The sequence below is a fragment of the Zootoca vivipara genome, chromosome 2 (assembly GCF_965207765.1).
Source record: "Zootoca vivipara chromosome 2, rZooViv2.hap1.1, whole genome shotgun sequence".
Lineage (NCBI taxonomy): Eukaryota > Metazoa > Chordata > Lepidosauria > Squamata > Lacertidae > Zootoca > Zootoca vivipara.
Genome location: NC_142584.1, coordinates 102,459,197 through 102,484,946, shown reverse-complemented (window position 1 = coordinate 102,484,946; position 25,750 = coordinate 102,459,197). Strand labels below are relative to the sequence as shown.

Genomic DNA, 25,750 nt, shown 5'->3' with positions numbered 1-25,750 from the left:
CGAACTTAATTCGTTCTGGAGGTCCGTTCTCAACCTGAAACCGTTATTAACCTGAGGCGCGCTTTCGCTAATGGTGCCTCCTGCTTCCACCGTGCTGCTGGTGCGTGATTTCCATTCTCATTCTGGGGCAAAGTTCTCAACCCAAGGTGGTACTACTGGTTTAGCTGAGTTTGTAACTCGAAGTGTTTGTAACCTGAGGTACCACTGTAACTGATTTGTTATTTTAAGAAGAGTCCTGCTGGATCAGAGTGAAGAGTCCAGCACCACCCAGCATCCTGCTCCCACAGTGGCCAAACAGATGCCTTTTGGAAGTCTGCTACTGAACATGAGTACAGCAGTGCTTTCCCCACTCGTGTTGCTCCAGCAGTTGGTGTTCAAAGGCATGCTGCCCCTGAGACTGGAGGTAGTAGTCCACAGCAATCATGACTAGTACCTGTTGATAGCCTGATCCTCCATGGATTTCTCTAAACCTCTTTTAAAGCCATCCAAGTTGGTGGCCACACCACATTTTGTGGGAGTGATGTCCATACTCGAATTCTGTGATGTTTCCTGAATCTTCCGGCGTTCAGGTTGATTGGGTATCCCCAACTTCTAGTATCATGAGAGAGGCAGAAATGCTCCTTTCCACTTTCTCTACACCATAATAGAAGCATAATGTTACATGCTTCTATTACATCTCCTGCTCAATGTGAGCCTCAATGTGATCTTTCCTCACAGGGGAATTGCCATAGCCCTTAAAGCATTTTGGTTACCCCTTTCTTAAACTTTTCCAGCTCTACAGTATATTTCTGATGTAAGGTGACCTGTACACAGTATTTCAAGCAGTTTCACCACAGATTTGTATAATGTCATGATATAAGTAGTTTTAATTTCGTTTCATTTCCAAATGATAACTGGTATGGAATCCACCCTCTTCACCGCTGCAGCATAATGAGTCAAAATCTTCATTTTTTTAGAAATTATTAAATTGTTCAGACCCATGAATGTATGTAAAATTAAGACACACACACACCCTGGTATGCATCACATCATGCTTATTTGCATTCAATTGCTTTTGCTATTTTGCTATACACTTCTATTCCCATTGCACCCCTTTCTATCTGAATTTGGCGTTATGTATAGCCACTGCAAGGACACGGGTGGTGCTGTGATCTAAACCACAGAGCCTAGGGCTTGCTGATCAGAAGGTTGGTGGTTCAAATCCCTGCGACGGGGCGAGCTCCCGTTATTTGGTCCCAGCTCCTGCCAACCTAGCAGTTCGAAAGCACGTCAAAGTGCAAGTAGATAAATAGGTACCGCTCTGGCGGGAAGGTAAACAGTGCTTCCATGCACTGCTCTGGTTCGCCAGAAGCGGCTTAGTCATGCTGGCCACATGACCTGGAAAAACTGTCTGTGGACAAATGCCAGCTCCCTTGGCCTATAGAGCGACTGCGCAACCCCAGTCATCCGCGACTGGACCTAATGGTCAGGGTTACCTTTACCTTTTATAGCCATTGCAAATCATATTTTAATCAAGGGTTGGATTAACTGCATTTAGAAACTCCACTTTGTTGTCTTCCTTGACAACAGTTGCATGAAATGCTGAACTTGGAAAGGGCAGGAAAGCTGGGAGCACACAATCCTGTGACCCACTCCCTAGTTCTATTTTACGTTTGTATGTGTGTTCACTTTCAGTAGCTCCTATGTATTTTTCAGATAACCACAGATGCCTGTATTAACTACCAAAATCAAATTTTGTGCTGGGGATAAAGGTTGGCACATAGGATAAATATCATTGGGCACAACTCAGATCTCCTTTCTCCAAATTGGTGTTAAATCTTGGCAGAGAAGGTGGCAAAGTGTAATATAAAGATTGGGTTTGGGGTTAAGGAAGGTCTGGGGAAATGTTGAACTACAGCTATTATCCCTGACCATTGCCCATGCTGGCTGGACTGTCTAACAATTCATGAGGGCCAGAGGTTTCCCACCACTGGATTAGAGTTAAAGTCTCTAATCCTCTACTATAATCCCCACATTTTCTGAACAGTGTGTAAATTTAAGGCTGCAGTTACAGGTACATTGCAGCAGAGGGCAGCTTTACTAGCTATTAAAGGTTTTCTTGGCCCCTCCTTCCTTTAATGCAGAATTTGGAATGAGGGAGAAAAAACTTTTTAGACCTGGAAAAAATAGCCAGTACAGTACATGAAGCCTGAAAAATAGATAGCCGTGCATGGAGGGTCAAGAGCCCAAATCCCAGGAAATTGTTTTTTCCCCTCTCCGCTCTCAAACACACCTGACCCTCAGATGTGTTTTCCTGGGTCAATGAAATTCTCATGGGGTTGTCTTTGACCAAAAGAGATGTCTAACATCCTCATATGTATGTATGAAATAAAAGGTAAAGGACCCCTGGACGGTTAAGTCCAGTCAATGGGCTGCAGTGCTCATCTCGCTTTTCAGGCCAAGGGAGCTGGCATTTGTCCGCAGACAGCTTTCTGGGTCATGTGGCCAGCATGACTAAACCACCTCGGGTGTAATGGGACACCATGAGGAGTGCCAGAGTGCACGGAAACACCGTTTACCTTCCTGTCGCAGTGCTACCTATCTACTTACACTGATGTGCTTTCAAACTACTGTACATACCCTTTGTTATGGACGCTATTTCAACAGCACCTCTAATCCCTGAATTTAGAAAAGGGGTAAGTAATTTCTAAGTGCTGCCTGATCTCATTCCCTGAACTTTAGAGCAACATAATTTATGTAGGCATGCTTGCATATCAAATTTCACAATTCAACTGGGCTATAGAATATAGTACATTATGTAAATGCAAGCAAATGAAGGTAGTTGGGGTAGATTTTAATGCAGCACAGTTTAGGGAAGTTTTTAATTGTGATATTTTAAAGTATTTTGGTATTTGTTGGAAGCTGCCCAGAGTGGCGGGGAAAACTCAGCCAGATGGGTGGGGTATAAATAAATAAACAATAATAATATATAGATCTGTACTACACTTCCTCATGAGAACTCTGAAGACCTGTTTCATACTTCACTGGTGTATCTAGCTAGGGGTCGGGTGTGGGGAAGAGAATATGAAGCCCATGGTTTTTCAGCTCACCTCAAAGTGGTTAATGATGAAAGGAAATGTGAGCTGCTTGTGGAAGCATATGAGAAAAATAAAATTCCTTACAGCTTCAATATGGTAAGTTTTGATGCTGAGGTTCTTTTCTGGACCAGAGTATTTTTCGGGGGGGGGGGGGTTGAGAGAATGAGTTGTGGAATTTTAAATGACATAACAAATTTACCAAGGGTATAGGCTTTTGTAAGCTGCTTGCTTTTTCAAGAATGCTAAGGTGAGCCAAAATAATTACATAACAGTGTTTGGACATGCTTTGTTCCTTAATTCTGAGCACAACTCTGGCCAGGAATTTGGCTTTCAGTACCAGAACTGTGAGACAGGCTGGAGTAGTGTTTTGCCTGTTCGAGGAAGAACTGTGAGACCAGGGTTTTCACATCACCCAGCAATGGAAATCCCTGGGTGACCTTGCACCATTCACTCTTAGCCTAGCCTACTTTGAGGGCAGTTGCGAGGGCAAAATGGGAAGAGAGCCCTGTAGGCTATCTGGAGCCATGTGGAAAGGGGGGCTATTACACTCAAGCAACAGCAACAAAACACTCCTGGTGGTTCCCTTCTCCCTCCCAGCAGCCTTTCCTTTTTCTTTTTCTTTTTTTTTAAAGTGCCAAGTACTGTTACCTCGATAAACTGCAAATTGGTTTTCCACTAAATCTCTCTCCCCCACCCCCGGCCATCCATCAAAACAGCTCATCAAAGCTGTTCACAGTATTGGATTACTTCAAGACTTCTCGAGGTTGCCTCTGGACCAAAGTCGGAGTGGAGTAATGGCGAAGCGAAGTGGATACCCTCCCTCTCCCCAGTTTGAAGGGAAGGAGGCAGCTAGTGGCTGAGCATTGGCGCCTGCGCTCTGCTGCCAAGGCAAGTTGGCACAGCTTGCTTGACATGTGGCACCCCATGGCAGTTTTTTTCGAGAATCTCTCGCCTTGGTTTTTTAAAAAAATAAAATAAGTAATTTAACCACCATTCCTCAGAAGCCGGTGCCCCACCACCAAACATGGGCCAGATTTAGGTTTGGTGAGGCCCTAAGCTACTGAAGGTCATGGGTCCCTTTATATGTCCAGCTCTCCTTTGTCAACAACAAATTGTCGCTGTTTTTTTGTGTTGAATATATGCTATATGGTAATTTATGGACATAATAGGTACTGTATCTAACTAGTGATATTTTAGGGAGCAGGCTAGCAGGCGGGGTCCATAATTACTTACATCATAGGCGCCTACACAACACAAAACAGTGTTGCTGTGTGTAGGTTTTGTTTTTTATCTTATATTTTGGAAATGTACATCCAGTTTTTTCCCCTTTAATTTTTTTTGGGGGGGGGGCCAAGAGAGCGGGGCCCTAAGCTATAGCTTTTTTTTTAGCTTATACGTAAAACCGACACTGCCACACCCACACCTGTTGGGGGCCTGGCCCACTTCTCTGCACACAGCGCAGCTAAAAAGAGGGGCTCTTTTAAAAAGACAAAAGGGGCTACTAAACTTGTTCTGCCCAAATGACCTCATAGAATCGAAGAAAATGAGTGGGAAAAAGAACGTCTTCCGTTTTCCCGCTCTTAACTCGTTACTTCGGGCAAGAAGCGAGGTGAGAGGGGGAGGGGTAAGAGGAAGGAAGGAGGCGAAGCCCGTCCAGCCTGCCGCGCATGAGCCCGCGCGGCCGCCGTAGCCCGTCCCCACCCCACCCCTCCGACAAGGGATTTTACGCTTCGCGGACGGAGGGAAGGAGCCGCGTGACGCAAGGACGCGTCGTCGTCGTCGTCTGGGGGCGGGGTTTCCTCGAGCTCCGCGTTCTTGTACCCGGCGGCGCCGACGCTTGACTCTCTGTCGGCTAGAGCGCGTGGCGAAGAGGCAGGCCGGTGCGCGAAGGGAGCCTCGTGCGCTTTCTGCTTCTGAGGCCGCGAGGGAAGAAGAAGCAGCACACGCGGCGCGCGCGCGCGTTATCTATCCATGGCCGATTACCTGATCAGCGGCGGCACCGGCTACGTGCCCGACGACGGGCTCACGGCGCAGCAGATGCTCAACTGCGGAGATGGGCTCACCTACAAGTGAGGAGGCGCCTGGGAAGGCCGTGGGGGTGGGGGTGCGGGTGGTAGTGTGGGGTTGGGTGGTCGGCGCTGTGTCTCCACCCGCAGGAAATCCGCCTCGAGGAATTGCCACAGGTTATTTTTCTTTTAATTTTGGGGGACGACGGGCGGCATTGGATGCCCCTCTGGACCCCGCACGCGGAATTTGGGGGAGGGGTGCGTGTGTGTGTATTGCACCCGCGGCATGCTATTATAACCCGAGGGAAGTGAAGGTTATAATGATGGCTTTGGCACGGGGTGAAGGAAAGTGGGGTTGGGGTGCGCAAATGAATTCTCGAGTTAACCTTTTCACCCCAGGGGTTCCTCTGGGTCTTTGAAAAAGGATTTGCCGAGCCCCTGGGCGATTCCTCCCCCTCTGTCGCCACCCCCACACGTTTTCTTTTTTGAAGCCGAGGGTGATGCTGGTTCCAGTAGTAGGAGCAAATGTCCTTCTGCCCATTGTTCCCTATGGAGAAGCACAGATTCTCGGCCTGCAACTTCAGAAAGAGAGCCCTGAGAGGCAGAACCCTGGGCCTGAACATGCAGGCCTTACTTTTTCCCCCTCTGGAACTTCCCTAACAATCTCCTGGGGTTGATTTCTTTTTGCATTGTAGTGCAGATAGCTCAGTCGGTAAGACCATGAGACTCTCAATCTCAGGGTTGTGGGTTCAAGCCCCATGTTGGATGAAGGATTCCTGCATTGCAGGGGGTTGGGCTAGATGATCCTCAGGGTCCCTTCCGACTCTACAGTTCTTTGATTCTATATGAGATCACCTTTCTCAGTTCTTCATTGGGTGAGTGGAATGTGTCTGCTGGCTAGTACTGCATAAGTAGAACTGTTGCCAAGTATCCCTCTTCCTGTGCGAGACATTCCCTGAAAGCTCATGTTTGAGAATCCTTTCTGCTCCTCTCCCTCCCCTCCTTGGCCCTTGCTTTTCTTACTCTTCACCTTTGACATAATTCCGCAGAATAGTCAGTCCTCCTCAGGGTATGTTGAATCCCACACCCAGCAAGACCTTTTGTGTTTTTTATCTAGTAACTGCGCAGATGATTCCAGCCCTTGCAAGAGACCATGGAGCCAGAATATCATGTAACAGATTCTCTGATTACACTTGTGTATCAGTGTATGTTCCTAAACCACCTGCTGGTCCATATGACAAGTCTGAGCGTATTTAGTCATAATCCTTCTATAAGAAGAAAGCCTTGAGCAGCATAGATTGTACCCCTGATCCAACCTCTTAAGAACATGAATTGGCAGTATAAAGTTGCTATCTTGTTAGAGTTGTATACCTTGAGTTTTGGCAAAAGAAAGGCCAGCTTTTTATTTCCATTTTTCTGTCTCTTCCTCCGCTCAGTCTCTCCCTATCCATGTGGAGACTCGCGTGATGCCAAATGATCTGTGGTGTGTGTGGTTGCACACAGGCTTCACGAGTTCCTCCCTAACTCGACGTGCAATATGAACCATCTGAGAAACTTACTTGGAAATAATTCCTGCACAGGAAAGCTGACCCTCTTTTTACCAGCCACAACCCCTCACCCCTCCCCTTTTAGAGAACAGCAATCTATAAATAAATTATTTCTGTTTGGAAACAAACTTTGCAGTTGAAGAAGCAGCTTTTTTTTTTTTTTAAGGAGGAACACGAGCGGTCACCTACCCAGTGAAGTATGCCATAAAGGATGAGGGCATCTGAAGAAGTGTGCATGCACACGAAAGCTCACACCTATGACAAACTTAGTTGGTCTCTAAGGTGCTACTGGAAGGATTTTTTTTATTTTGTTTTGACTGCGTCAGACCAACACGGCTACCTACCTGTAACTAGAGGGTAAACAAACTCAATTTGAATCTTGGCAAGATGGAGTGGGTGGTTCTGCCTTGTACTATCTAGGCCAGCATTGCCAACACTAACAGTGGCTCTCCCTGGTTTCAGTTAGGAGTCTTTCCCAACTTGGGAGATACTAGGGATTGAATCTGGGGCATTTGGTATGCAAGGCGGACGCTCTACCACTGAGCTACACCCCTTCGCCAAAGCTAGGGCTCATAAGGACAATCTTCAATTGTTATTGAAGATAGAGTCCGTTCCTTTGAAGAAACTGGGGTCCAACCAGTGAAACGGGAAGACTTCCAGCTAGCAACCCATTGGACAGACGAGGACAACTGAGGAACTTTGTTCTAAACATCAAATCCATGAGTGTTTATTGTACAAATCACCATATCACCATACAGGATTTTTGAGTGAACTTTTGCACTTTAGGGTTGATTCTCCTTGGAATGTATGCCACAGGCTACAGCCATTTAAATGATTGTCTTATGCTAATTTTTGTTACAATATATTCCATATTTTTCATTGTTTTCATGGTTTTGCTTATTCTGTGTTTGGCAATTGTTTCCGTGATTGTCTGTTTGTTATGGGGCAGCAGTTCTCCAGCATTTCAAACTAGGGTCTCTCTCCTAGCCCTAGCTGGAGATACTAGGGATTGAACCAGAGTCCTCCTGCGTGCAAATTAGATGCTCTGCTACTGAGTTTATGGCTCTTCCCATTTCCTGAAAGTCAATTTCTGGAAAAATAAAATGGTACAAGCTAATGCACACATATACTGTACCGATGCCTTTAAACTGTGTCTCGGGTCCACCAACATAGGGACATAAGAATCATGTTTCAGGATCAGACCAAGAGTCCCATCTCATCCAGCATTCCGTTTCCAACAGCAGCAAGCTTTTGGGGGGGCTTGCAAACAAGGCATGAGGGCAACAGCATTGTCTCATGTCCCTGGTATGTGGAAATTCCATTTAGATTTCATGACTTAATAGCTGTTGATAGAGAGGTAGTCAATGCAGTAGGAAGGTTTTCACAGGTCTCCTGGAAGGTTTCCAAGTTGGGGACATGGCATTCGTTAAACATCAGCTAACTTTTTCCTGTAGAACATTTTGCTCGGGAGTTTCACAACTTTGCTTTCTTGGAGACTTTCTGGGGGGTGGGAGAAGCTAAATACAGCTGGGCATGCATGTGGTGGGGGTTCTTCTAACTTCTAAAACTTAGGAGATGCCAAAGGTTCAAACCTTTGTGGAAGATTCCTGCTTTTGGTTTGCACGTGCAAAAGTATCTTACATTGTCAGACCTCTGGTCTGTCTCACTCAGTCCTATTTACTCTCTGGTAGTAGCTCTCCCAGGGTCTCAAGCAAGACATTTTGCCCATCTCTGCAACCCAATACTCTGTTAATGAGGTGGTTCCTGGCAGTGAATCAGAAACGTTTTGCTGTGCTACAAGACCCTCTCTTAAACCTCTTAAACGAGGTTATAGACTTGGTTGGGAGAAGCAGTAAGTTCAAGCAGAAGGCAATTGGTGCAATCAAACCACTTTACCTCTGCCCACTCATAGCCATCCCAGAGGTGTGTATTATGTGAAGTTGTATGACTAGAACTTTCCACTTGATTTCCCTCTGAAAAATGAAGCCAATGAGGTAGGGGCACAGGAGCAAGGGCAGTCTGATGTTTCCCCTCTGCACCAAAGCCCTGACTCAAATCCCTTAACCTCCCAAGAGTGCTGTTGGATGTGGAAGGGAAACCATATTAACACTAAAATTGTGACCGTATGTTTTCTCCTACAAATTTAAAAGTAGCTTGGGAGAGATTTGAGGAATTGCCTTGCCTTGGGGGTAAAGGTTTAAACCAGGTGTGGGGGACCTTTGGCTCGACAGATCAGTTGCTGAACTACAACTCCCATCAGCCCTGGCAAGCATTGTCAAATGTTCTTGGGTGATGGGAGATGTAGTTCATCAACATTGGGAGGCCCAAATGTTTCCTACACTTTTAAAACCCTTTCTCTTCCCTGAGCCATGTTCCTGATCCAAATCTTCCCCTTGAAGGCACTGTTTCTTAAAGGAGGAAATTTTGTTGGGGGTTCCAATCACAGAACTTCAGGAGGTTCCCTGGGTGGTATTCAACTGAACTTTTCTCAAGAGAAGACCCACTGAAATTAATGACCATGACTAAGTTAGTTCCATTAATTCCAGTGGGTTTGCTCTGAATAAAACTTAGTTGAATACCTCACACACAGGCACATACGTTATTTATCTCAGCAAAGTTCCATTTTAGGCTTCTAAAAATATCATTTTTCTTTCCTTTGTTATTCAGCGATTTTCTTATACTCCCTGGCTACATAGACTTTACTGCAGGCCAAGTGGTGAGTATGAGACTAAAGTTTGTATAATTAATATATAAAATCAATGTCATGAAGCAAGTGCTTTCTGCACTGTAGGAGGTTCCTTTCTGTTTGCCTCTTTTTATAGTACTAACTGAGCGTTTTGGAATCTGCAGTGTTAGTTCTGCAGTTTTAATTCTGGTGGGTCACTAAGTGTGTGAAGGTACGATGACAATAGTGCTTGCAAAGATCGCAAATAAAGCAGCCTGCTGTTTCAGCCAAACTCTCTTTATTTTAAGGACCTGACTTCTGCTCTGACCAAGAAGATAACCCTGAAGACTCCCTTGGTATCCTCCCCTATGGACACTGTAACAGAGGCCTGCATGGCCATTGCAATGGCGGTAAGAAACCAGGGAAGAAGGGAGAGAGAGCTTACCTTAGTTTACAGTGCGGTATGTGTGTGTGTGTGTGTGTGTGTGTGTGTGTGTGTGTGTAATACTGCTTGGTATCTTGGTAAATCCCTATGGGGTATCAAGAGCATTTTTCTTTAAAACATTTCATCTGCAGTCCTAAACACACATGCTTAGGAGTGAGGCCTGTTGAACACAGTAAGGCTTACTTCTTATTAAACATGCATGGCATTGTGCTATTAAAAACATATGGCCGTGCCTGTAATCAGTTTTTTAATATTAGCCAGAGAAGTAGTAGTCCCTTCCATTTCTGCTTTTATGCTTATTCCCTACAGTATTTAAAATTCTTAGTATATCAGTTCTTTGCTGGGGTTTTTTTGAGTTTTGTTTTGTTTTTTAATGCAAAGCCTTATGCTACCCAACAACAACAACAAAAACAACAGTTTGGCTTGTGAGCCATGCCTGCTAACCTCCTCTCTGCCCTTGGTCAAAGGCAGCAAAGAAGTACAATGGTACTTGGTTTACCAACTTAATCCGTTCCAGAAGTCCATTCCTAAACCAAAGCGTTCTTAAACCAAGGCGTGCTTTCCCATAGCAGCAGGGGACTCAATTTACAAATGGAACACACTCAACAGGAAGCGGAACATGTTCTGCTTCCAAGGAAAAGTTCACAAACCAAAACACCTACTTCCGGGTTTGCAGCGTTCTTAATCCAAGTTGTTCATAAACTAAGCTGTTCTTAAACCAAGATACCACTGTATTATTCTGTTCCAACTTAAGCGTCGTTCTATATATTCTCAGCTCACAGGTGGAATTGGATTCATTCATCATAATTGTACCCCAGAATTCCAGGCCAACGAAGTACGGAAAGTTAAGGTAAAACCAACATTTCAACCAATGTTTCTGTGTATTCAAGTGTCCCTGGGGAGAAGGGTGTGATAACAGGTTTGGGTATTGCCCAGCACTGTTTCGTGAGGTGGGTATTCTGCTGTAGACATAGTTTACGTCTACTCACTTGTGCCTTTACCACAAACGTATGGCTGTATGATTACACGCCCTCTCCCCTCTTGTGTACAAGTCCCCGTCACCTCCCTTGGTTCTAATTATGTTAATACAGTAGTTGCATTTGTGCCCACGTTCATGGTGATTAATGTGGAACAGAGTTCACTTTGTAGCCATGCTTCGAAATCCGTGCTGTTCGTTCACTAAGAATCTTGGCTGCTTAAAAGATGGTCCTATTGCATTTGAGGGATACAGAAAGTTCTGACTGGTGTTTTAGCATTAGCCCATAGTAGCTGTTGACACCCTCGGTACATTCAGGCAAGATGCTTTGGTCTCCTGGATCTCTCTCATTCGGATGAACTGGGCATAGCAAGCTACCTGTCTTATTCTTTATTTCTGTACTTGCAGCTGTCTGGATGAGCCCCTAATCATGTTTGAAAGCCACAGCACTACCCTGCTGCAGTTTACTGATGGCCATTCCCCGAGAGAGTCCAGACATCTGCTCCCGCACTGCATATCTTTATGTAACTATTTTGTATGCGGCTCAAAATTCTCCTTCTGAATTCGTGTGTTGCTCCAGAAATATGAACAAGGATTTATCACGGACCCAGTAGTGCTGAGCCCCAAAGATCGCGTGCGAGATGTTTTCGAAGCGAAAGCCCGCCATGGGTTCTGCGGCATCCCTATAACAGATAATGGGAAGATGGGCAGCCAACTGGTGGGGATTATCTCATCCCGAGACATCGACTTTTTGAAGGAAGAAGAGCATGACCTGCCTCTCAGCGAGGTCAGTGGGGTTATTCTGGGATCAGTAAGCAGGACTAGAACTTGTGCTGGGGCAGTGTGTGGACCTCTAGCGTTATTGTTATTTTTGCACTGGTCAAAGGAATTTATGTTTAATGTCTTGGAGCACTAGAGCATAGCACAGGTTTTTCCCCTGCAACTTTTCCTGTTCGCTTGGCCCATTTCCCCTCGCGTTGCATAATGAAAGCCTTCTAGAGCTAGCATTAGTGTAACCACTGTATATAGCTGGGCATCGTATTTCAGCAGTGCAACATTCCGCAGTGCCTTGGAGCCCATTCTGCTCTCCTGCGCTATCTTTAGGCTCTGCTGGCACAACCAGCAGTATGCATGCTGCCCAAGAGCGGCCTTTAAATCATCTCTGATTATCCTCAAGTGGGAGTTGCGAGTGACATGAAAAGAGCTCTGGAGAGATGTGAACTTCAGAGACGGGGAGAGATGCTGAGCAAGGGTGGAATCTTTGGTTTTCTGTTGCTCCTGTCTGGGTTCAGTGTTGTGAGAGGCACTTTAAGGCCACTCTTCTCAGATTTCTTACTCATGTGTGGAAGTTGATAGGATGTAGTTTGAGGACTGGACTTGCCTTGGGATCACAAATACAGTTAAGCCTAGAAAATAATTGTTGAGTCTTAATGGCAGATAGTGCAACCACTCATACTTTAAACCAGGGGGGTTCCCAAACTAAGGCCCGGGGGCTGGATGCGGCCCAGTCGCCTTCTAAATCCGGCCCGCAGACGGTCCGGGAATCAGCATGTTTTTACATGAGTAGAATGTGTCCTTTTATTTAAAATGCATCTCTGGGTTATTTGTGGGGCCTTCCTGGTGTTTTTACATGAGTAGAATGTGTCCTTTTACTTAAAATGCATCTCTGGGTTTTTTGTGGGGCATAGGAATTCGTTCATATTTTTTTCCAAAATATAGTCCGGCCCCCCACAAGGTCTGAGGGACAGTGGAGCGGCCCCCTGCTGAAAAGGTTTGCTGACCCCTGGCAAACGTAGGGCACATGAGCCACTGAGGTTGCAAATGTTTGTGGGTTGTAGTGTTTTCAGACTACAGTTGGGGGATTGTGTGATTTACTTTCTTTAAATATTTATAAACCACACTTTCATGGAAAATACAACAAGGCAGGGCAGAGCATAAAAACACACTGCTACAATAATACCAGGGAAAGCTTTAATAACATAGTAATAAAACTGGTTGGTTTAAAAAAAACACATTTTTATTTGCTGCCACTGACATTACGTTGCTTTTAGGTGGTTGTTTGATACCGTATTTAAATGCTTTATTGTTGTAAGCTGCCCAGAGAACATGGTTATTACATGGGATACAAATGCTTTAAACCAGGCATCCCCAAACTTCGGCCCTCCAGATGTTTTGGACTACAATTCCCATCTTCCCCGACCACTGGCCCTGTTAGCTAGGGATCATGGGAGTTGTAGGCCAAAACATCTGGAGGGCCGCAGTTTGGGGATGCCTGCTTTAAACAATAATAAATAATATTTCTGACCTGCACTATGATGTTCTCAAGTACCACTGCCCTTCCCCCTCTAGCAATTTGTGCCTAGTCTGATCAGCATGCTGTCAACCCTCCTTTAATTGTGAACAAAATTAAAATTCTGCTGCTGCTTGAGACTCTCCTGCAGCTCTCTTCGCTCCTTGAGACCCCAGCTGAACATTTGTTCATCTGCTACTCAGAACGGCTCAGTTTGGCCCAGGCGCAGAGGACAGTGTCTTTACTTTGCTCTTTGGTTTTTCCTAGATCATGACCAACCGGGAAGACCTTGTTGTAGCACCTGCAGGAGTTACGTTAAAAGAAGCTAATGAAATCCTGCAGAGGAGTAAAAAAGGTCAGTGGGAATAGATGTGTGGTATTCTGTGCATACTATGCTAAATCAGCGAACATGTTGCTCATCCCATGTTTTAACCTCATAATTTGATGTGCCAATGGTAATGGCACAATTACTTTCCACTCCTAGGGCATGAATTTTACCAGTGTCTTGAGCAAAGGCTTATAATGTGATCCAGAGGTGTCTCCAAGTACGTTGAGCTAAGCCCAGTTTGGTTTAAGTGGAGAAGATCAAAGGCTCAAAAAATTGTCTTTCCCCTTGTGGGGGGAAATCAAAACGTCAGTATGGTTAGTTGTAAAGAGCTTGCAGCTTCCAGGCTTAAACCCTTATTCCGCAGTGGACTTGTTCAAGAGCCTTGTTTAAGTCATGACCTCTTCCGGCTTGGATTCTCAATAAGGGGCAGCATTTTCCCTTTTCTCTTTCTGTATTTTGGTCCATTTGAATATTTTGTGAATTGGTGCCTGAAAAAGCAGACCGATTAATGGGCTTTTGGACTTCAGGTTTTGTATTTATTTATTGTTCCAGTTTACTTTGATTGTTATTTTTGCTGCTGAAGAATCGAGGAGAATGAAAAAACAAAAGCAGGTGAAAAACCTTCGAGAAGAGTTAAAATTTCAACTCAAGAGATAACTTTCGGCATTCCTGTTTGCTTCCAGGAAAACTGCCCATTGTTAACGAGAAGGGGGAGTTGGTGGCCATAATTGCACGCACGGACCTCAAGAAGAATCGGGACTACCCGCTTGCGTCAAAAGATGCCAAGAAGCAGCTGCTCTGTGGGGCTGCCATAGGGACCCATGAAGATGACAAGTACCGTCTCGACTTACTGGTGCAAGCTGGTGTGGATGTTGTTGTGCTGGTGAGTCCTAGGGGTGATAAGCGAGTTTTGTTGGTATGCAGTAGGGGTGATGCCTTGTTGGTGGAATCTGGACTTTTCTATGTGGAGCTGATTGCGTTTGAGTGTGTGCAGAGGGGGGTATTGTCTAGAAATCTCAATACAGTGGTAACCTCAGGTTAAGTACTTAATTGGTTCCAGAAGTCCGTACTTAACCTGAAGCGTACTTAACCTGAAGTGAACTTTCCCATTGAAAGTAATGGAAAGTGGATTAATCTGTTCTAGACGATGAAAAACACCCCCTAAAACAGCAATTTAACACGAATTTTACTGTCTAATGAGACCATTGATCCATAAAATGAAGGCAATAATCAATGTACAGTGCTATCTCAGGTTAAGTGCTTAATTGGTTCCGGAAGTCCGTACTTAACCTGAAGCATACTTAACCTGAAGCGAACTTTCCCATTGAAAGTAATGGAAAGTGGATTAATCTGTTCCAGACAGGTCCACGGAATACTTAACTTGAAAGTACTCAACCTGAAGCGTACTTAACCCAAAGTATGACTGTAGCTCAGGCATCCCCAAACTGCGGCCCTCCAGATGTTTTGGCCTACAACTCCCATGATCCCTAGCTAACAGGACCAGTGGTCAGGGATGATGGGAATTGTAGTCTAAAACATCTGGAGGGCCGAAGTTTGGGGATGCCTGCTGTAGCTGTTACATCTCTCTATGATCACTGACGTTTACTCTGATGAAGAGCAAGCTTCTAGACCTCATTCCTCTTCTTTTCAATCCCAGGATTCCTCTCAGGGGAATTCCATCTTCCAAATCAACATGATCAAATACATCAAGGAGAAATACCCTGAGCTGCAGGTCATTGGAGGCAACGGTAAGAAGATGCTTGCTAATATAAACATTGAAATGCGGTCATGTTCTTTGGGTTGTGGAACAGACTTGTAAATAAATCTACAGAAGTTTCTAGCTTTTTTTGCTCTCCCTCCCCCCCCCCAAAAAGAAACCACCAGCTGGCTGGAGGCTGGCAGAGGAGAGATTAAGGGCTTTCTCTAATAGCCCATGGGCTGGCAGTGATAGAGAGACAAAAAAAGGGGGTTCCCCATTCACTTTTGGCTCTGGGGCAACTCTCTGCTGTCATTCAGCCCCTGAGGAATTGCAGCCCTTGGCAGAAGAATAGGCTCCAAGCCCTTTCTTTAAAGTCATGAGTGCAACCACTGACATCTCCAAATCCTAAACTTGCTAGAATGCCACAAATAAAAACAAGACACACTTTTCACACCAGACAAAACCTGTGGTGTACCCAGAGGTCAAACACCTGGCATGCCCTAACTACTTACCTCCTCCTCTGAATTAACAAAAGAAGGCACTTTGGTTGTTCAGGTTGTTCCCTTCTCTTGTTAACACCTTCACATTGGTGAGTTGGCCCAAGGCCGGCCAGTAAGAATTGGAATCTGAGCCTGCCCTTTTCAGCTGAGATTGCAGCGGCTTCCTCTGTGCGAAGCCGGTCCCATCTGTTTGGAAGGGGAAACGTCATTGTCGCAAGCGCAGGGTGACGGAGACCAGTTTCCTATCTCTTCCCCCTCCCTTCCCCCGTTTCATGTTTCCCTCCTTTTCCTAGTGGTGACGGCGGCTCAGGCGAAGAACTTGATTGACGCCGGGGCCGATGCCCTGAGGGTTGGCATGGGAAGCGGCTCGATCTGCATCACGCAGGAAGGTATTCAATTCCCACTGCAGATCATTAACACATTCTCTTCCCCAGTGCCTTGTTTAAGGAACCTAATCCTAGCTCTGCCCCCCCCCCCCCGAAGCACTAGCCCAGAATCTGTACAGTGCCTGGAAAGGAGGGGGATTGTATCCGGTCCTCTGAGTCGTTCCGATACTGAGGTGGGCTTTTGCCCTTTTGCCATGCCAGTAGTACAGAGGCTGCCCCTGTGAGCAACCAGCACAGAGGAGTTGTGACTCTGAGCATGCAGCAGATTAATTGTCACCAATGGAACAGAGAGGAGAGATGTGTTGGGCTGCCAGGCCCAGGGCCCATTTTGTACTAATGGAGCGCAGCCCGACTGCACAGGGCCAGCATGCCGGCATTGTGTCAGCTCTTCAGGGCGTCGTCCTGGTTCTTGATCTGCTTTCCTCTTACCTCTAAACTGTTATGTGTTTTTGTCTTGTTCAGCTGCTCCAAAGATCCCTCCAGACCTAAAGTCCCACAGCCCCAAATGCCCTTCCACAATCACTGGCACCTATAGTAAGTCATTGCCCCCCCTTCCCCTCACCCCTTAATTTTGTGCCTTGGAGCAAGGCTTTGATTGGCTGCCCATTGCCCCGCCCCCGCCCCCCCCTGCTTGTTTTGAGAATAATCTAGTTGTAGACGCACTTGGGGTTTTGTGGCTTTGGATACTGGTTGTTAAAGCTGAGACACTCTTTTGATTCTGAGCCTTTCCTAAAGCAGGGTTTCAAAGTTGCCCTTAATGGTACTAGCTGGAGTTCTTTCTCTCCTCTTAAATCCAGGACTGTACGGATTTTTTTTTTTTTTAATTACCTTGCCTGCTTCCTTTCTCTCGGTGGGCAAAGGTGCCGTAATTAAACGGCACATGTGGCAGCCGCTGTGACTCTACAAGTTGAATTAACTAAATTCCAACCAGATATACAAAATAGGTAAATTGTAATTTTCGGGTGTTTAATTGGATTGACTGCTGTTACCAGCAGGGTTGGTGGGGATTGTTTACATTTACTAGGAAGCCCCCAGTTTCATGCAGGGTAGCCTGAGCTTGCCTGAGTATTTTCCTTTATAAAGATGGTCACTTGTTGTACACTGACCATATCCATATTGCAGCATAATGGCTAGGAAACCTTTTTAACGATGCTCGATTTCAGCTTACTTTAGGTAATTCTAAGCTTTTATTGTGAGTAAATTGGGTGATCATTTCTAGGCAGCTTCTTAAGCAGGCATCCCCAAACTGCGGCCCTCCAGATGTTTTGGCCTACAACTCCCATGATCCCTAGCTAACAGGACCAGTGGTCAGGGATGATGGGAATTGTAGTCCAAAACATCTGGAGGGCCGAAATTTGGGGGTGCCTGTTCTTAAGTATTTGAAAACCACAGTCCCTGCCCTGTATGTTCCCCATTCTTAGTCCATGGTAGCTGTTTTTTCCCAACTTACAGGCTTGTCCATGCAGCTTTAAAGTGCCCCCAAAGTAGCCATGTGGAAAAGGGCTTTAGCTACCGTTCCACACAGATGAATGAGAGCTTCCTTTTTGAGCATGGAGATTCCCCATGGGAAGTGGGAATAGCCTTTCCCCCGGAACACTGGCTGCTCTTCTGTTTGCTTGCCACAGGGAATGCCAGTAGCCATTTGCTAGGCGATCCATAGGGAAGATATGCTCATTTTTCCTTGCAATTGGTTGCCATGAGAAGACTTGGGACACTTTCTTGTCCCATCCAGAACTAGCTCATTCTCTTTCAGAGAGCTATATCTGTTACGAAGTCCAAAGTTGCTGTTTTTAAAAGTAAAAACAAGTCATTTCAGGTATTCGCCTGATTTGGGGGGGGGGGAGCATTTGGTGCCAGATTTCTGTAACAGCCCAAGAACTATGATCTCTGCTCACCTGACAGACAGCAACCACAGCTTCCCACATGCATTTTCAGGTTTCTTTTCCATGTGCATGTGTACTTTTTTTTGGATCTCAGCTGCGGTAGTCAACACAGTTATGGACTTTATATCCCTTACATGTCTCTTTGATGTTTTTGACAGAGTTGCAATCAGGGCTGTGGGCAGGTTAGTCCAATAAAAATTCAGCATTGCCCACTCTTGACCTCTTATCTCTTTAAGGCCAGTACGGCAACAAATGTCTGATATATGCATGGTGTAATATTAACCTGCTTCCAAGTTGGATACTTTGACAAACGTGAAGGCGGCAGAGAGACTTGTAGTGCCTTAAAGCCACTATATATATTTTTTGTGACGGTTTAAACATTCGTGTCCACTTCACATGCCCAGAAAGTGACAATTTGTTAATTGTATTTATTTATTGAATTTGTATACCACCCCTCCATCCGAAGATCACAGGGCGGTTCACAACATAAAAATACAAAATGAGAACACAATGTACAGTGGTACCTTGCAAGACGAATGCCTCGCGCAACGAAAAACTCGCAAGATGAAAGCCTTTTGTGATCTTTTTGGCGCTTCGCAAGACGTTTTTTTTTTGCCGCGCCAAACCGCGCTTCGCAAGACGAAATTATCGCAAGACGAAGCGACTCGCGGAACAAATTACTTTCGTCTTGCGAGGCACCACTGTACATAATGAAACAGAAACAGACCAATAACAAACACACACCCTCCCACAAACACATTTACAAGGTCATGGAATGTTAATCGGCCAATGGCCTGGTTGAAGAGGAACATTTTCACCTGGTGCCCAAAGATGTAATGAAGGCTCCAGGCAAGCAACCCCCACGCCACCCCGGGTGAGCATTCCGCAAATCCGCAATTGCTTTTGCGTTATTGTAACTGTCAAAGTTCATGATACGGAGCAATAGCTATACAACGAAGTTGCTAGTTGCAGTAGCAGAACCGTCATATTGTAGGTTCCAATTGCAATCCTGATATCTCTGTATTAAAGGAGCTTTGAGAAGCTGAGCTAGGAAGAACCTTTTCCTGAGACCCTGGAAAACTGCTACCGGTCAGTGTAGACCTCCGGGTATAGGGCGGTATATAAATTCTAATAATAATAGACAACAAATGGTAGGAAAGGTCCAGCCTTAAGATAATATAATTAGCTATCTAACAGGGTTACCAATCTCATTTTAATCTGTTATGGCTCTTAAATGCAGTAAGAGTCTGCGAGCATATATTCCCAGGCAACTCTCTTAAGCAAGGTGGCAAGCTTCAAGGGGAGAGCGAGAAAAGGGGTGTTTGCATCTGCTTTAGGCCTGATCCCAACCAGTATGTGGTCCTGGAACTCTTCCTCCAAGGGATTATGGTCCTCGACTTCAAAAACGTTGCCCACCCCTGCTTTACGACAATGATGAGTTTGTCTAATAAAAGACCAGTTTTATCTCTTATTCTGTGGAACTCAGAATGGCAGCGACGTTACCGTACCAAAATTTTTACGGCAAATTTCAAACCCTGCTTTGGAAGTCAACACCTGTGCAAGGCACTAGGTTGTAGGACTGTGTCTTGCTCCCTGGTGCCAACATGTTAATTCATAAAGGGCTGGTCTCAGTGTACAGTTCTGTACACCATTGTTGCAAAGGTCAGTTACGCACATGACCTGGTTCCTGTGACCAGAGTGGGTGTTTATGTATGGAACAAATTGCTTCATCGGCTTATTGGTCATAAAATGGAAACGCTGCTCTCAACATTAAGCAGCCTCGGCAAAAGTGAGACCACCTCTTTAGCACTAACACCGTTTCATCTTTTTGGCAGCCCATTTCATGATTGATTTGAGTTCCAGTTCAATGCAGTTGATTTCAGTGAATTTGAAACTCGCATTTCCTAGAACGGACGAGATTCCCTTTCCGGGCTGCTTGTACTGAGCCCTAGAAAGTGAAGGGGGATGGATGAAACGACAGATGAGCTGGTGCAAAAAGTGGCTTGTGTCTGGCTCGGTTTCTTGGTAAAGCACTGAGTTAGCTTTGGCGGTGCAGATAGCAACCCTGAAACCCTGCATTCAACAGGAAGTTTGCACTCTTTGACTAATCTTGCATGGTCACAATCTCATCTGGTACACTATTCTAATCATGGCAAAGAAAAGCCTCCCAGTTATTTGTGAAGTGGGGGGGGGGAGGAAGCCCTCTTTGGAAGAAAGGGTGGTACACTTCTGGCAAGAGTTTTTGCATGTCCTTGGCTGTGCAGTATGCATTGCTTCCAGAATGCACATCCAAAGCGGCACATGGGTGGAAACAGCTAGCAAATCCGGGACAAATTGATGAAATTGAGCACAGAAGAGCTCCTATTGAGACACAGGGTGTGTTCTGCAGGAAACCCTCATTTGAGGAATGTTCACTTCCTGTACCATCTTGTGCTTTAGATGGAAACAGTGAGGCCTATACACAACCGCCCTGTGTGCCAGGGGATAGCTGGCTTGATAATAACTCCCATGTGAGCTCCCATGTCCCCTCCACCAAGCATAAACAGGGCTTTTGTTATATTCCGAATTCTTCTAGTATTCCGATTGGATGTCACACGCATGCAAGGTCAGTGGGACTCAAGACTGCATGGATTTTTATCTGCTCTGTGGGCTGTCGCCCTGTGGGCTGTTCCAGAAGCCTTCCCTAGCCATTGGAGCAGCACACATGTGCTCCATAGAAGAAGAGTTTGGATTTGATATCCCGCTTTATCACTACCCTAAGGAGTCTCAAAGCGGCTAACATTCTCCTTTCCCTTCCTCCCCCACAACAAACACTCTGTGAGGTGAGTGAGGCTAAGAGACTTCAGAGAAGTGTGACTAGCCCAAGATCACCCAGCAGCTGCATGTGGAGGAGCGGGGAAGTGAACCCGGTTCACCAGATTAACTAACCATAGTTTAGTTGCGTGAGGGTTCCCCCCCCCCATGCCTTCGCATCTCAATTTTAGTTGCATTCTGGGAGGAAGATCTGGAGGGTGCTTCCCCTGCAGGCTGACTTGCTTTACTCTGCCTCATACTCAAAGGCAGTAGCTGAAAGAAGCCATGTGCCTTTCTAAAACTTTGCGTGCTGAAGATGGGGATTCCGTCCAAGGGCCTGCCTCTGGCCAGACTCTTGATTGTTCTTCTGCTTCTTCTTTTTCTGTCTCTCTGGATTTAGTCCTGGCATGTGGAAGGCCTCAGGCCACAGCAGTCTACAAAGTGTCCGAGTACGCCCGGAGGTTTGGCGTGCCGGTGATTGCGGATGGCGGCATCCAGACTGTTGGGCACATCGCCAAGGCTCTGGCGCTTGGCGCTTCCACAGGTGAGATGGCGATGGCGGTCGACTTGGATTTCACTGAGAGCTTGCAACACTTGGTTGTGCACCAGGGAACTCTGCCACAGTGGTATCTCCAGATGTGCTGTGCCAGACACATCTGTCCTGCATGGGGCAAGTGGTTACTAGGTAGAGCAGGTGAAACAGCTATAGGTTGTGTTGCATTAATGCACTGCTGTGGGGAATACTGGCGTACCTCTGGGGAACCAGATTGGGCAAGATTTCCCGGTGCTTGGAGGTGTGTGAATGGCCGTATAAGGTCCACCCGGGATGTTAGAGTGAAGGGCAGGTGATAAATAAAAAAGAGAGAGAGGCTTGTGCGACACTTAAAAAGTTTCCTCCAGTGATTGTAATGCCTTAAGGCATGTGTTGCCCTCCAGATGTTGCAGGATTACAGCTGCTGTCATCCCTGACCATTGGCCAAGCCAGATGGGCTGGGATTAGGATGCCAGAAACATCTGGGGGGCCACAGGTTCCCAGCCCTGCCTGATAAAGCTGTAGAAAGGTTTCAAAAATGGCAGTAGAGCCGGCAGCGGCAGCAGCCATGTAGTTCACACAAGCAGCTTCAGTTTAGAGCTGTAATACTCTAAATCAGGCATCCCCAAACTTCGGCCCTCCAGATGTTTTGGACTACAATTCCCATCATCCCTGACCACTGGTCCTGTTAGCTAGGGATCATGGGAGTTGTAGGCCAAAACATCTGGAGGGCCGCAGTTTGGGGATGCCTGCTCTAAATAGCACAGGTAGCTGCCATGCGGATGTGTCCTAGGCAGCAGCAGTGTTTCAACATTGCTCAGAGTGGGCTTTCCTCGGCGAAGGAAGCCCCATTCCCTTGGGAGCTAGTGGGAGGCTGGATCGGGGCCAAGTTGGCTTGTGGTGCATGTAGCATCTCCTTAAGTACATAAAGGAAGTGGAGGTTGTTATGTTGGATCCCCAGCTCTGTCCAAAACCACACACACACACACACACACGAAGGGGCTAGATCACATGAATGTTTTACCTAGCCAGCACCAAAGTTTACCCCCCCAACCCCTCTAGAGCAGACTGGAAGTGCAAGCCCATTCCCCTTAGAACGTCTCACCACTGCTTTTGCTCTCTTTGTTGGCTTTAGTGATGATGGGCTCCCTTCTGGCCGCCACAACGGAAGCCCCTGGGGAGTATTTCTTTTCTGATGGGATCAGGCTGAAGAAGTACCGGGGCATGGGGTCACTCGATGCCATGGACAAGAACCTGGGCAGCCAGAATAGATACTTCAGGTAGGAGATGTGTATCCTTAACAGGGAGACTTGCTTGAATTGGCACCAGGCTGGGCTGCATGAGCAAAATAATGCATGCAGATTGTGGAAGATAATAAAAACAGGCATTCGCCGCTGCCGCTTCACCTCCACTGGAATTTTCTCCAGTGGAATTTTCCATGGAATTTTCTCCCACTGGAGGCTTTTCACACTCTCGCTTCGATGCGTTTCAGAAGCAAGCACAGATTTTTCTATCTGGGGCGGGCATCTGGCGACTTAGGCGGAGGACTTGCAGTGCACCCTTCCTTGTTTTCACCACAAACATTTATTTCTCCGCCTCTTTGGAAAAAGCTTGGAAGCCCGGTTCTGCGTTTCTCACGAGCCTTTTCCTGTTCTTTGTTGTGATTCTCAGCGAGACAGATAAAATTAAAGTGGCACAGGGGGTCTCCGGCGCTGTGCAAGACAAGGGCTCCATTCACAAGTTCATGCCGTACCTGATTGCTGGCATCCAGCACTCCTGCCAGGATATCGGAGCCAAGAGTCTAACGCAAGTGAGGTGAGAGCTTTCAGCACCCCACGCCTCCCCCTCCCCTCCCCAACAAGCCAATCTTGTATACTTTGGGATAATGTATGCTGAAGAAATGTGAGGAAGCCAACACACAATCTACCAGGCAGACCATGCCTGCCCCTCACTTCCATGGGTTGGTCAGCCCACACCATGCTTCCCATCCTGTATTGTTGCAAGACTGCGGCTCTTATTGGGGGAACAGGAATACACTCTCACCCTTCTCTTGACTTTCATCGCCAGGGCCATGATGTATTCTGGAGAGCTGAAATTTGAAAAGAGGACGGCATCTGCCCAAGTAGAAGGAGGGATTCATGGCCTCCATTCGTAAGTTTTTATGTGCAACTGATACATCTTGAGTAAGCAGAGCACTTAGCAAGCAGGGAAGTGTGTCTCCTGGCTGCCAGCGTGAAAGCAGCCTGTGGCCAGAACCAATTAGGATCCCAAAGGATCCTGAGTGCAGGGAAGTGGCTGAGGTGCATTAGATACTTCCAAGAAGGGACAGCCCAACAATTGCTTTCAGTTCTGCTGCTTCTTAATACCTTCTGAAGCAGGACTAGCACAAGGCCGTGTTTGCGTCTACGGACAAATATCAAAGCAGAAAAGATCAAGAGGCTGCGTTTTCTAACAAACACCCTGAACTGGTCAGAGAGGGCCAGATAGTCTCTTTCCTCTTGAGGCTGGGCCCTTGTTATGTTTGGATTTTTTTAGAATTGTGGAGTATAATGGTACCTTGGTTCTCGAGCGGCTTAGTTGTCGAACAAATCGGCTCCCGGATACCGCAAACCCGGAAGTAAGTGTTCCAGCTCGCAAACGTTTTTCGGAAGCTGAACATCCGACGTGGCTTTCGCTTGAGCGCAGGAAGCTCCTGCAGCCAATCAGAAGCCGTGCCTTGGTTTTTGAATGGTTTCGGGAGTCGAAAGAGACTCCCGGAATGGATTAAGTTCGAGAACCAAGGTACCGCTGTACTTCTAACTGCACTATACAGTGGTACCTTGGCTTACAACCATAATCTGTTCTGGAGTTCCAGTTGTAAACCAAAACAGGTTGTAACCCAAGGCACGCTTTCGCTAATGGGGTCTCCAAAAAAAATGGCTTGTATTCCAAAAAAAATGGGTTGTAATAAAAAAGGGGGGACATGCACTTCCTGGTTTGACGTGGTTGTAATGCAAAACGGTTGCAAACCAAGGTACCACTGTAAGTGGTTTACGGGTCTTGAGGGTGTTCCTTCTTACACCCTATACTAGTACGTAATTGGAGGTGGAGACCACATGAAGACACAGTCAAAGTTCATTGCACTAAAACAAGCCTACAGTCATGCTGCGACCATGCAAATTTGTGGTAGTAAAAACAGTGGGGTTCTTTCTTTTGCAGCAGCTGCAGCTACAGGGTCTGAATCCGGAGCATGCTTCTGCTCTGGAATGGAGCCCATGGCAGGAATTAGTTCCGAGTAGAAAATGAATTTAAAAATCATTGGGTTCAAGCTAACATTGTGAATGGAGAGTTGAGGACAAGGGCCAGAACGCTGCCCACTTCTCCCTTTACTTTAAAAGGGCTCCTGAGGTCGTGAATTAAAGTGGACACCCCTATCTAATTCCATTTGGTAAAAGAGAGCAATAATTTGTTCCTTCCGGTGAACAGCGCGCAACTTCAGCTTTCTTTTCCTTCTCATGCCTAGGTATGAAAAACGCCTTTTCTGATGAAAGTCCCTTGCACTTTTCCCGAGCCTCATTTTGCCCTGTGGTGCCTGACCTTTGCTGCCATGGTCACAAACTGCTCCCTTCACAGAAGTGCCATTTTGCCGGAGGGGTGGAGCTGCCTGCTGCTCCCCCTTTGCTTTATCAGCCGCTTTGACCAAGGGGCTGAAGGTAAAACACATCAGCCTATTCCAGAAGTGTCAGCTGAACGAGGCTCTGGAGAGGGGTCCTGTGTATGTCTCTGTGTATTTCTTTTTTACAATAAAACAAAGAGGCAAGAGGGCCTCTTCCAACTTCTTCCTTGTGCAACTACAGGGTTCGGCGTCTTTTCTTTTGGCAGTCATGGATTAGAGCAGATATCCTTCCAACTGTGTGCTGCGGAGCCTCTACGCAGGTACATCCAGACATAGCTTTTTATTCTTAGAAGCCCACCCCAGCCTGTGCTGTGCCACACATGATTTCTCTGCTAAAGTCACATTCCACTTGCTGCTTCTATCCAGATGAACAGGTCAGAAAACAATGCCTTTAATACATTCCTCAAACTATAGTTTCAGAATTATGGCTTAATAATTCTCCATTCCTGCCCCAAACGTAGCTGGCATTTAAAACAGGTGTGGCTAACCTTTGCCCATCCCCCAACTGTTCTTGTACTCCTGCCCAGCAGGGCAATAATTGGGGAGGATGGGAGTTGTAGTTCAATAACTGCTGAATGACCACCCCCACTGTAAAGGGGGCGAGTAAAGTTAGACTCGTGTGCTTTTGCCAAGCCTTTGAGCACGCAAGATGACCTTTTAGGAGAACGGGGCTGCTCTTGCCAAAACTTGTGGAAAGATCTGCGGCTTGTTTAAAGGGGCCACCTGTTCAGAGGCAATGATGCTTAGATGTCAAGCCTTTTAAGGAAGCACAGCCACTCTAATCTTTCCGGGAAGGCCCCTTACAGAGAAGCAAATACCCAGTTCAAGGAGGTTAAACCTCTTTTCCCTCTGCTTATAATATTTAGTAAAGAGGACCTGCAGTTTCTGGTGAATAAACCAAAACAAGCAAAGGGCCCTCATATTCAGAGAATGCATCGTTGAGAGAAGGAATTTCTGCTCCTCTTGCC

At 46.3% G+C, this 25,750-nt stretch overlaps 1 protein-coding gene across 8 annotated transcripts; it reads left to right on the top strand.

Annotated features, from left to right (window-relative positions):
* Nucleotides 1-4,918: 4,918 nt before the first annotated feature.
* On the top strand, nt 4,919-24,957 carry IMPDH2 (inosine monophosphate dehydrogenase 2). Of its 8 annotated transcripts, XM_088662599.1 has the most exons (17): nt 4,919-5,146; nt 6,201-6,254; nt 6,797-6,987; nt 9,298-9,346; nt 9,604-9,705; nt 10,516-10,590; nt 11,297-11,503; nt 13,274-13,361; nt 14,018-14,217; nt 14,992-15,082; nt 15,827-15,922; nt 16,382-16,453; nt 20,996-21,139; nt 22,263-22,407; nt 22,799-22,942; nt 23,195-23,278; nt 24,630-24,957. In XM_088662599.1, exons 3-17 carry the CDS (start codon nt 6,842-6,844, stop codon nt 24,649-24,651), a joined length of 1,665 nt encoding a protein of 554 aa, XP_088518725.1. In that variant the 5' UTR covers nt 4,919-5,146; nt 6,201-6,254; nt 6,797-6,841; the 3' UTR covers nt 24,652-24,957. The 8 variants fall into 8 exon arrangements, with proteins under 8 accessions (XP_088518725.1, XP_034962726.1, XP_034962725.1 ...); XM_035106835.3 differs by lacking the exon at nt 6,201-6,254; XM_035106834.3 differs by lacking the exon at nt 6,797-6,987.
* The last annotated feature ends 793 nt before the right edge of the window (nt 24,958-25,750 follow it).